General features: G+C 40.7%; 1 protein-coding gene across 1 annotated transcript in view; it reads left to right on the top strand.

Moving 5' to 3' along the window:
- Nucleotides 1–12,844, top strand: part of RNF17 (ring finger protein 17) — a 720,374-nt gene that overhangs the window by 185,273 nt on the left and 522,257 nt on the right. Inside the window, exons 9-11 of the mRNA XM_040339329.1 lie at nucleotides 1,268–1,341; nucleotides 7,364–7,438; nucleotides 9,169–9,473. Coding sequence (XP_040195263.1) covers nucleotides 1,268–1,341; nucleotides 7,364–7,438; nucleotides 9,169–9,473 — 454 coding nt within the window. The remainder of the gene's footprint in view (nucleotides 1–1,267; nucleotides 1,342–7,363; nucleotides 7,439–9,168; nucleotides 9,474–12,844) is intronic.

Below are 12,844 nucleotides of genomic sequence, written 5' to 3'. Positions count from 1 at the left end.
AACATACAGCTCTGTGCTTCAGGTCTTTGTGTCCTCCTGCGAATTTGTCCCCTACCACCAGAATCAGTATTTCCTTTCACTTGGCTCTTCCCCCGCCCTCACTGGAAAAGTTATTCCCCTGGCAGGTAGGGGTGTCACTCTGCTCCAGCAATCTTGGTCCTTGATTGGTTTCCGCAATATCACGCAACAGGTTGTACTTATTGGGATGTTCCAGCCCAGGATTGGCCTCCCTAACTCTTTCCCCTTCCCGACTGTCATCCATCCTCTCTGCTCTGGTGCTTGCACCTCTGTGTTCAGCTTTATAGCAGAAGCCTGAAGGTTTTGTGCCAATATTAATACTGGTTTTTGAAACTGTTCAGAATTCCCTCTACCTTGACTAAGCCCCTGTTCCAACTAAAGCAAAACCACCCCAAAGCATTATGCTGCCACCACCATGCTTCACTGTGAGTATGGTGCTCTTTTGGAAATATGGCCAAAAAGTTCAACCTTGGTTTCATCAGACCATAACACATTTTTCCCCACATGCTTTTGGAAACTTCAGATGTGTTTTTTTGCAAAATTTATCCGGGCTTGGATGTTTTTCTTCACAAGAAAAGGCTTCCGTTCTGCCCCTCTACCCCATAGCCCAGACATATGAAGAATACAGGAGATTGTTGTCACATGTACCACACAGCCAGTACTTGCCAGATCGTCCTGCAGCTTCTCTGTTTCTGTAGGCCTCTTCGCAGCCTCCCAGACCAGTTTTCTTCTCTTCTTTTTATCAGTTTTGGAGGGATGTCCAGTTCTTGGTAATGTTACTGTTGTGCATTTTTCTCCACTTGATGACGGTCTTCATTGTGTTTCATGGTATATATAATGCCTTTCAGTTTGTTTTTTTCAATTGAGTTGTACAGTTTATAGGTCACATTAAGGGTGGAGAAACGTTTTGAAATGATTTATCTTTTACCAAATTTTACATAAACCTGACATTTTAACAGGGGTGTGTAGATTTTTTTTATATCCACTGTATGTACATTATCTAGATCAGTAATCGGTAGCTTGTGCTCGACCTTATGTGCTCATCAGCTGTCTTGTTGGTTTATTTTATGCATGGCCCACGACCATTTCTCTTCTTTAAATGTGGCCACGGGAGGTCAAAAGTTTGGACACCCCTGTTAAACCCAATCCAGCTCCTATTGTATTAAGAAATTGTGCTGGAGTTCCACTTTAATGCATGATTAAATAAACTTTAACTATTTTACATTTTTAACACATTTTTTTTATTTAGCTTATTGCAGATTTGATGGTGGATTTTAAAAATGATCACATGATTGAATCTCTGAAAACCCATCCTAATATAAGGTAAGTGTCACTTCATCTTAATCGTGAACACCGTTTCTATATGAGAAACCAATACGTTTTATATTTTTAGTTGGAATAATAGACATCAGTTGCCTTTTTCCCCTTTTTTGCCATCTTTATTTGAAGTTAATTGATACTAAAAATTGGTACTAAAATCCCACTTGGGTGTAAGGTGCGGGAAACCCTTTAAGATGACATGACAAGATACAAGAATGGTTAAGGGAAGTAAAAAGGATAAGAAGCATGGAGGAGGTAATGATCCAACATAAGGAACCAAATAGTGGAGATATTGGAATTTGGGAGGGCTGGGCGAAGTTTAGACATTGGCTGTCTGGCCTGAGGTAGGATTAGGGATTCTCCCCCACCCCCCGGGAGGAAGGATTGTGTGTGTGTGTTTTTTTTTTCTCTTTCTTTCCCTTTTTCTCTCCCTGGTCTAGGGGAGGGGGAGGGGGGAAATTTGTGAAATCACATAAATTAAAGGGTGAGAAGCACAAGTTGTACTTAAACAATATAGCTTGGGCGAGTAAAGGAAGATGGGTTAAAAATATATAAACATTTTTATTTTTTTTTATTTTTTTCCTCCCTCTGTTGAGAGAGGCATATAGGCAATGGGGTACGAGAGCTCTCTGGTCCCCTCATAACGATAGAATGTGGGGGTATAGGCACTATAAGTCTAGAAATAGAATTTGGGCACCAAGCACTTAAAATCCCCACCCCCCCCTTTTTTTCCCTTCTCCTTGGGGTGGGAGAGATGGGGAAGAAAGGGTAAAGGTGGAGGAGAGAGCAAAAGATCAGAAGGATGCAAGATTGACCCTTATTGTTGTGTTATGTGTAATTGTTTATTATTGGCATTTATGTGTATGTTATGTTGAATTTATTTTAATTGTGGAATCTTTTTGTAAGCTTATCGATAATGTAATCTAAATTAAATCTGTGTTTTTAAAAAAACTTAATAAAAACAAATTGAAAAATAATAAGATGACATGACAAGTACCATTGTTGTTATGAACAAGATCAATTCAACAACTATAAACCGAATTCTTATAAAAGACATCAAAAAATGAATTAATACTAGAAATTGGTACTAAAATCCCAATAATGTGTAAAAGAGGTGCGGGAAACCCTTTGACATGTAACCAATAGACAGATAATTACATTAGTCATTGGTCAAAAAACAATTAAGGTCCAGATCCATATTGAGACCCAGCAGCTGCATAGTTCTTAAACAATACAGGCACTCCCAATAGGGTGTAAATAAGGTGCAGGAAACCCTTTATGATGACATGACAAGTAACATTGTAGTTATGAACGAGATCAATTCCATAACTGTAAACCAAATTATTAAAAAAAGTCAAAAGTATTGATACTAAAAATGAGTACTAAAATCTCAGTGTTGTGTAAAAGAGGTGCGGGAAACCCTTTATGGTGACATGTAACCAATAGGCTGAAAATTACATTAGTCATTGGTCAAAAAGCAATTAAGGTCCAGATCTATATTGAGACCCAGCGGCTGTATAGTTCTCAAACGATACAGCCACTGAGTCTCATTCTGAGAGATGGCCTTCTTCATGTCCGTACCTCTTCAATGATATTTAACTCTATCTATTCCATAGAAGGTCAAATAGTGTGGGTCCCTGTCATGGAACTGGAGTAAGTGTTGTGAAACACTATGGGGGTTATTTACGAAAGGCAAATCCACTTTGCACTAAAAGTGCACTTGAAAGTGCACTTGGAAGTGCAGTCGCTGTAGATCCGAGGGGGACATGCAAGGAAAATAGAAAACAGCATTTTAGCTTGTACATGATTGGATGATTAAATCAGAGCTTCCCCTCATTTCAGATCTATCCCTCAGATTTACAGCGACTGCACTTTCAAGTGCACTTTGCACTTGTAGTTTGCACTTGTAGTGCAAAGTGGATTTGCCTTTCGTAAATAACCCCCTATGGTTAGGAAAACCTTTCCTTATATTTGCCACGTGTTCATTTATCCTAACCCTTAGTTCACGGGTGGTACGACCCACATACTGCAGGGAGCAAGGGCATTCCAAGACTTATGTGACGTGTTTGGAATAACAGGTAATTAGAGATTTAATATTGAATTCTTGCTGTGTTACATGTGACTTGAATTTGGTGACTTTCTTAGTATGTCTTAATCACTTAAGACCCGGACCAAAATGCAGCTAAAGGACCTTGCCCCTTTTTGCGATTCGGCACTGCGTCGCTTTAACTGACAATTGCGTGGTCATGTGACGTGGCTCCCAAACAAAATTGGCGTCCTTTTTTTCCCACAAATAGAGCTTTCTTTTGGTGGTATTTGATCACCTCTGCGGTTTTTATTTTTTTGCGCTATAAACAAAAATAGAGCGACAATTTTGAAATTCTTCTACCTATTTTTGATAACGAAAATCGCAATAAGCATTTATCGGTTGGTTTGCGCAAAATTTATAGCGTTTACAAAATAGGGGATAGTTTTATTGCATTTTTATTATTATTATTTTTTTTTACGACTAATGGCGGCGCTCAGCGTTTTTTTTCCGCTACTGCGATGACACGGCAGACACTTCGGACAATTTTGACACATTTTTGGGACCATTGTCATTTTCACAGCAAAAAATGCATTTTAAATGCATTGTTTATTGTGAAAATGACAGTTGCAGTTTGGGAGTTAACCACAGGGGGCGCTGATGGGGTTATGTGTGACCTGAAGTGTGTTTACAACTGTAGGGGGGTGTGGCTGTAGGTGTGACGTCATTAATTGTGTCCCCCTATAAAAGGGATGACACGATCGATGCAGCCGCCACAGTGAAGAACGGGGAAGCCGTGTTTACACACGGCTCTCTCTGTTCTTCAGCTCCGGGGACCGATCGCGGGACTCCAGCGGCGATCGGGTCACGGGAGCGCGCCCGCGACCCACGGCTGGGTACTAGTACAGGACGTACCTGTACGTACATGTGCCCAGCCGTGCCATTCTGCCGACGTATATGTGCAGGAGGCGGTCCTTAAGTGGGTTAAAGTGGTGCGACAAGATTTACATCTTGTGCAGTAATGAAACCCTGTTCCATCCAAACCGGCCAGAACTTTTTAAACTTTCTCTACACTCTTGTACTGCTTGTGAAAACCAGAGATGGAAGGCCAATTCTCCCTGGAATAGGTTTTTCTTCTTAGTCCCCAAATAGCTTTCCCTATCCATGGTGGCCACCTCCTCTCTGGTTTTGGCAAGCATCATTGGGCAATAGCCCTTTTCGCTAAATCTATTTGTAAGAATGGCGCCTGTGTGTGGAAGTCTGTCATGCTATCACGCCGGATGTACTGACTTTTGGGTACTGACAACTGTTCATCGTCACAAAGGCGTTCCTATCGGTGGGCTTAAAGAAAGTCTTTGTACAGATTTTGTCACCATTCTTAACTAAAGTGAGATCCAAACAGTTGACCGTATTCAGGCTCCATTCTGCTTTGAATTTAAGTCCATATTGGTTGTCATTCATGGATGCTATAAACAACTCCAATGATGACTCCAATGATGTCTGGGAACCCTCCCATAATCACATCATCAATGTATCTTTTATAATACAATAGAGCCTGACAATCTTGAAAAATGGTCTCTCCTTCCCATTTATGCAATACCAGATTCGCTACACTGGGGGCATAACGAGCCCCCATTGCCACCCCTTTTATTTGATTATAAAATCTATCCTGTGCCCAAAAGTAATTATTGCCCATGGCCTGCTAAAGACCTGCTAGTAAAAAATCTATTTGTGACTTGTTTTAAACTGGAGTCATTTGTTAAAGCTAATTTTACTGCCACAGTTGCATAATTTTGCTTAATATTAGTATACAATGACTCAATGTCAATAGTGACCATTAGTGTGGCATCCGTCACTCCTATAGACGATATGGATTTAATAAGCTCTCGACTATCCTTCAGGTAAGATTTCACTTGGACAACCAAAGTCTGCAAATAGCTATCCAGGTACTCCCCCACTCGAGAATAGAGGGATCCTATCCCACTATCAATGGGTCGACCAGGAGGCTTGTCTTTACTTTTATGGATTTTGGGCACTATATATAGTACTGGAGTACGAGGTTCCTGCGGTAGAAGATATTGAGCCCCTTTAGCGTCCAATATCTGTTTGGCTACTCCATTGTTAACCCAACCAGTTAATAAAAATTTTAATTTTACTAGGGGGTCCTGGGCTAATGGTTTTGTATGTACTGGTGTCTTCTAAAAGTCTTTGGATCTCTGTATAGTAGTTTTCCTTAGTGAGTACCACCACTCCTCCTCCTTTATCTGCCGGACATACTACTATTTGTTTATTATGTTCTAATTTTTTGATACCTTCTACAAGGGAACGATTTGTTCTTGCCTTAATTACATGTAAATCTCTAATTTCTTCATTTATGGAATATCGTTATTAGGGGCCAGATTCACAAAGGAGATACGACGGCGTATCTCTGTGATCCGCCTGTCCTAACTATGCGGCTGATTCATAGAATCAGTTACGCTTAGATAGCCCTAAGATCCGACAGGTGTAATTGACTTACACCGTTGGTTCTTAGGATGCAATTCTAGGCCGCCCGCTAGGTGGCGAGGCCATTGCGGTCGGCGTAGAATATGCGAATGACTAGTTACGGCGATTCCCGAACGTCCGCGATGCCCTTCGATCTAACTTTACGTCGTTTCCGTCGAGATATGCTGCGTAAAATTAGGGCTACCTCCTAGGTGTCCTAAGCAATGTTAAGTATGGCCGTCGTTCCCGCGCCGAAATTTAAAAAATCACGTCGTTTGCGTAAGTCGTCCGTGAATGGCGCTGGCCTCCATTTACGTTAACGTCTAAACAAATGACGTCCGTGCGACGTCATTTAGCGCAATGCACGTCGGGTAATTTTCCCGACGGAGCATGCACAGTACGTTCGGCGCGGGAACGCGCCTAATTTAAATAGTGCCCGCCCCATTTGAATTGGGCGGGCTTGCTCCGAGCGCATTTACGTTACAACGCCACAAGTTTACAGGTAAGTGCTTTGTGAATTGGGCACTTGCACTGCAAACTTGCGGCGGTGTAACGTAAATGGATTACGTTACGCCGCCGCTGCGTAGCGGAAATGTATGTGAATCTGGCCCTATATTTGTTTTTCACTTAATGATCACTAGTTATCAAGTTTATCTATTAGGCACCTGTCACGTTGGGGACTAGATGATAACATGTTTTTTTGAGATATTTAGGTTATATTAGGTAGGCTGGTGTTTCACTTGCTGTTCATTTATTTATTTATTTTATTTTTGATTATAGTTATAATTTTATTTATTAGCTATTAGCGCACTCACCCGTTTTTTTAATCCACTTTGCAGCAGTGGTATCCACTGTTTTTTTGAGGTGCAGCTCATATTTATTTTGCTTCTTTGTTTAATTGCACATTTGGCGTGAGATACATTTTTTCTTTTTATGTGATTACAGCAGCAGTAAAAAAAAATTCTCACACTGGGATTGTTTTGATTGGTCAAAGAACATGTCAGACTGTCACAAAGTCTGATCAAAGTTTCCTGTTCATGAAAGTCAGTCGGATGGATGTAGGACCAATGTAGGACAGATGTTGCAGAGCAAAGTATGATGAAAGTCGTACTGCTGTCCTGCTGTCGTGTAGTATAGTGTGAACCCAGCCTCAACGTTTGAGATTGAACATTGTGTGTGTGTGTGCCCCATCAGAAAAAAAAATAAATAAAATGATGTAGTTATATAAGTGTACAAACCTGCATCCAATTCGCAATAGTGTGAACCCAGCCTAAGGGTGTGCACACTTATGTCACCATATTTTATTTTTTTATTTTTACTTTCCTCCACCTAAAAGATTTCACTTTGTTGTTCAACTGAGTTTTACAGATTATAGGTCACATTAAAGGTGGAAACCTTTCTGTAATGATTTGTCATTGTCTCATTATTTTACATCACAGAAACTTGATATTTTAACAGGGGTGTGTTGATCCACTGTAGCTGTCATTTATTTGCTTTTCCTCTATTGTTCCACAGGTTCACTATGGATGTTGAAGGGATCATTAATGTACTAGAAACGATTGGAAGCATTTCGCATGATGATACAGCCAAGTAAGTATTAAATATACATATTACAATTTTTGTAGTATTTGTTAGGCCTTGTTTTCTTAATGCAGAACATCCGCTTTACTGTTGTACACAGTTATGGAAGCAACCTTTTTGTTCATTTTGTATCCTATGAAGGCATAAGGAGATAAAAACGGAGCAATATGTGTCTTTAAATGCTGGATGAGTTTACGTAAATTAGTTTTGTGTACACACCCCATGGCAGAACAGGATCAGTGTCCCTGACTCTTTCCCCTCTACCCTTCCTGACTGTCACCCATCTACTCTGCTCTGGTGCTTGCACCTCTTTTGTGTTCAGTCTTTTAGCAGAAGCCTGAAGGTTTTGTGCCAATATTAAAACTTATACTGGTATTTGAAACCGTTCAGAATTCCCTCTACCCTGAGTTCTCTGGATGGTGGTCTGAGGAGGCCTGTTGCTGCATAGTGCTCTGAGGAGGCCTGTTGCTGCATAGTGCTCTGGATGGTGGTCTGAGGAGGCTTGTAATGCTGCATGCTGCTCTGGACGGTAGTATGAATAGGCCTGTAATGCTGCACAGTGCTGGATAGTCGTCTGAGGGATGGCCTGTAATCCACAGTGCCCTGGATGCCAGAGCCAGTGGTCAGAGGAGGCCTGTAATGCACAATTGTACTTGTACAGTGTGCTCAGGACAAATGGTGTTCTGAGAGGAGGCTTCAGGTCTGCTGTAATGTACTTACACAGTCTGCTTTGGTCGCCTGGCACGGCGTCGGGAGACCTCCGCCTGGCTGACCTGTAATGGACAGTGCCATTCTCACTCTCTAGCACTCGTGGTACAGTGCTTGCTGGGAGTGGATTGCGGAAGTAGGCGGGGCTCCGCAAAAAAAAAAAAAAACTGAAGTTAGGTTCACAAGGGTACCCATCCCCCCCCCCCCCCCGTAAAAATAATCCCAGCAGTGATTAAATACCACCAAAAGATGGCTCTTTTTTGGAGGAAGAAAATGCTAAAAAAATGTTTTGGTACAGTGTTGCGTGACCGTGCAATTGTCATTCAAAGTGCAACAGCACTGAAAGCTGAAAATTGGCCTGAGCAGAAAGTGGGTGCAAGTGTCCTGTAGGCAAGTGGTTAAACGTCTACAAGGTGGAAGTCCTAGTTCTTCAGCAATCTGAGATGAGTATGTTTACATAGTTCTGTTTGCCTTGTTGCCCTCCCTTCTTGTTTATTGCTTCCAGATTTCCCAGGGTCTATGACCAGCAATTGTATACTGTACAATAAAAAAAAGGATTTGGCTGGAAAACCCATATTCTGCAGTACAATAGAGGACACCTTCCTCTCAGTTCTGGTGTTCTGCATTGTTTAATTAAAATCTGAGAACTTGTAGGGTTATGGGAGGGGGGGGGGGGATACCCAGAGGGTGTGTTCTTAAAAGCTTTGCCAGTGTCCCAGCAAATGTATACTGTACAATAAAAAAAGGGGATTTGGTTGGAAAATCCATACTCTGCAGTACAATACAGGACACCTGCCTCTCAGTTCTGGTGTTCTGCATTGTTTACTACAAATCTGAGAACTTGTAGGGTTATGGGATAACCAGAGGGTGTTTTCTTAAAAGATTTGCCAGTGTCACATCACCTGAACATCCCAGCCTATATGCCAGGGTCTTTTAATATCAAGCACGTGTCCTGTACTCCAAGATATAAAATTGACAAGTCAAAATGTGTTTGCTTTTTCCTTTTCCTTTTTTCCGTCTTTCTCTCGCAGTTGTCAAGTAATGCCTGATGACTGCACTTTTTTGCCTACTGGAAGTGAATCTTGCCCTTTGGCTATTGAGCCGATGCATGAAAATGCTGCAACATATGTAACAGAAACAACATGTTCCATGGATTTTCAAAACAATCTTGTACAGATGGTGAAAAATGAATACGACCTAGAACTAGAGTACCAGCCCTGCTTGGAAACAGTTGATACTGACTGTCAGGCAACAAGCATGCTTTCATTTAAGAATGAATCTCTTCACTTGAATTCTATTCCTGATGTTATTATAGAACAAATTATTGACGATGACTGTAAGTTTTTTTTTTCATTATTTTAATTATGTCAAAAATTATGTAGAAACATTAGAATGGATTTTGAAATACAGATTTTGTGATCACATAAATTTGGAAAACCTATGACTGCCCAACTGTTAAGAACATAGGGCCAGATTCACAAAAGTGATATGCCTGAGTATCTACTGATACTCCGGCGTATTTTCAAATTTGCCGCGTCGTATCTTAATTTGTGATTCACAAACAAGATACGACGGCTTTTGGCTAAGATCCGACAGGCTTACGGCTTCGTACGCCTTCGGATCTTAGGCTGCAATACTTCGGCAGCCGCTGGGTGGAGTTTGCGTCGTTTTCCAGCGTCGGGTATGCAAATGAGCTTTTACGGCGATCCACGAAGCTACTCGCGTGCGTTACGTCGTCGTAAGTCGTTTTTTCCCGTCGCAAAGTTAAGGCTGCTTTTTCATGCCTTAATTTCGCTCAAAGCACGTCGGGAAATTTACTAACGGAGCATGCGCAGAACGTTCGGCGCGGGAGTGCGTCTAATTTAAATGGTACACGCCCCATTTGAATTAGGCGGGCTTGCGCCGGACGGCTTTACGTTACACCGCCACAAGTTTACAGGTAAGTGCTTTGTGAATCAGGCACTTACGCTGAAAACTTGCGGCGGTGTAATGTAAAGACGATACGTTACGCAGCCGTGATTCTTTCTGAATCTGGCCCATAATACTTATAAATCTTAATCCCATACTTCCCTTATTTGTTACATTTTGGTCTGCTAAGTAGATTTATTTTGTATTCTATAAGTGAAAATATTATTTGGTATATAATAAAGTATCAGTGAGCGCTTGGGAGGTGGAGCTGCTAGCTCAAAAAGTGACCATTCAATTATATAATTCAAAGAGTGCAGTGCTATAAATATTAAGTATAAATATCAAAAATCTCTTAAAGTGCCAAATGGCCAAAGAGTCCATAAAGTGCACAATGTGCTATAGTAAATGAAGATCTTCCAATAGTACTTTACAGTGTAATGGCACACATATAAAGTGACTCCAGCGCTCTCCACAATGCCATTAATAAAACCCCATTACATAACACAATCTGGAAGAATTTTCAGCAGCCATCCAGTCAATCCTCACGATAGACGGTGACCCCTCAATGGGAATCCTAGTCAAAAAATGCACGTTGAACTGTCTTTACACTTTCACCGTCTGGTCTCTGCACACCATTCGGCCCCTTGAAATTTTCCACATTTTGTCATGTTACAACCAAAAATGTATGTATTATATTGGGATTTGATGTAATAGATCAACACAAAGTGGCACATAATTGTGAAGTGGAATGAAAATGATAAATGGTTTTCAAAATTGTTTACAAAATGTTTGAAAAGTGTCCAATTCCCCTAACTAAAATCTACTGGAACCAATTGCCTTCAGCCGTCACCTAATTAGTAAATATAGTCCACCTGTGTGTAATTTAATCTCTGTATGAATACAGCTGTTCTGTGAAGCCCCCAGCGGTTTGTTAGAGAAATAAAAAGGGAAAAAAGTGCGCTTACTAATGCAAACAAATCGTGAACAAGCTGCTGACTCAAAAATGTTATACTAACATAAAATCTGATACAAAAAAATGGAGTAGCGCTGAAAAAAATGAAGTGAAGGCCTTCAAAGGACAGAAGGCTGTATAAACACAATGTCTATCAAGGTGGTGTGATATACAAAAGTGAGGAAAATCATTAATGAAAGTCCATGTGAAGAGCAAATTCGGAGCGTGACACCCCAATGTGATTCAGGTTACGTGGAGTCTGATTCCAATAAAAAGATACGACTTGCTGACCCTTACCGCAAAGAAAGATCCTAACGGACCAAGTCAAGCTGGATTCACTGGGTATGCTGGAGAGGATCCGCTCTATAAGTACAATCCCTCCAGGGGTCACCAATCGATCAGTGAAACGACCAAATAAAAAGGAAAAAACTCTTATAGTGTAAATCCGTGTATGATGATCATAAACATGTATCCCCAGTGACTGGTAATAGACAGTGTGAACATAAACAAACCACCACCAGTACACACACTGACCCTTACCAGAACCACTGATCCATCAGGATCAGTCAGAGCATAGGGGATAAAACACAGTAGGCAGCGATGGGACGTCTCAGCCAATGTTGGAACAGGAGATGCAGCAGGTAGAATATGTGAGAGGAGGAAGAAAGACTCACATAGCGTAATACCGTAGCGATATTTAATAAAATAAAATAGTAACACTTACAATTGGGTATAAAAATAACAGCAGGGTATGAGAAAAGCCGGCCGGCGTGTCAGAACGGATCCTCAGATTGCGGTGACGTCAGCACGTCGCCTCCCAACGTTTCGTCTGCTCTAGACGTGGTCACGGGAATGAGGAGACGTTCTGCGTCACCGCATATAAACGTAAAGTGGGCGGAGAGTCAACTGGACAGCAGTCTCTGAAGATCGTCCGTCCACCATCTTGCTTGAGGGCAAAAATCAGGGAAACAAACGTGGTTGCAACATATGCTCCCAGACTGATAACAAATTATGTATAACCAACAACAGGAACCTAAAACGATCCTATCGAAGGAACCATAGAGAACAAAATTTGTATTGAACAAGGTTCAAAAGACATGTCTGATGAACAAAGAAAAGAAATTAAAAAAATTAATTATATATCATCTGAGACTGGTGTCCAATTGGCTGACCCAAAAACAACATCACATTCGAAAATAATCAAAAAATATATAAATTAAAATAGAGATTAAAATTAAAGAGGATATCATACACATCAGGTTATTACAGAAAAAGACATATATATATCCTCTAAACTGATGCCCACTCAGCAAACCGAATCGCACCAACACAATTGATTATGGTCATTAGTAATTATCACAAAAATAGTGTCATATATGCAGCCACAAAACAGACATGACACAAGCAAACGTGTAGGGATCAAAAGTTTGCGAATAATGACCTAATTAAAAAACTGCACAAATTATGCTGTATTGATAAAGGGCAAAACAAACGCATAATTGTGTTATTGAAAATTCTTAAAAAATTCTTAAAAAAATTTATCAAATTAAAAACACCTAAAACGATTATCAATAAAGGAAGACATCATGCACCTAAGCGTTATCAATAAAACAATTGACATCTACCTCTATGTTCATACCGTGAGGTTCATAACATTTTAATTGGTGAATCCACATCATCTCTGACTGTGAGATGCTCCTCACAAGGTCACTCCCTCTCCAGTGTGCCTGAAACTTTTCAATTCCCAAAAAAATTGTGCCCGTGGGATCCTTATTATGAGCCAACAAATAGTGTTTGGACACAGAATGATTTGGGAAACCGTTACAAATGTTTGTGAGATGTTCATT

This window comes from Rana temporaria, chromosome 2 (genome assembly GCF_905171775.1).
Source record: "Rana temporaria chromosome 2, aRanTem1.1, whole genome shotgun sequence".
Classification (NCBI taxonomy): domain Eukaryota; kingdom Metazoa; phylum Chordata; class Amphibia; order Anura; family Ranidae; genus Rana; species Rana temporaria.
This window is presented reverse-complemented; position numbering and strand designations above follow the sequence as displayed.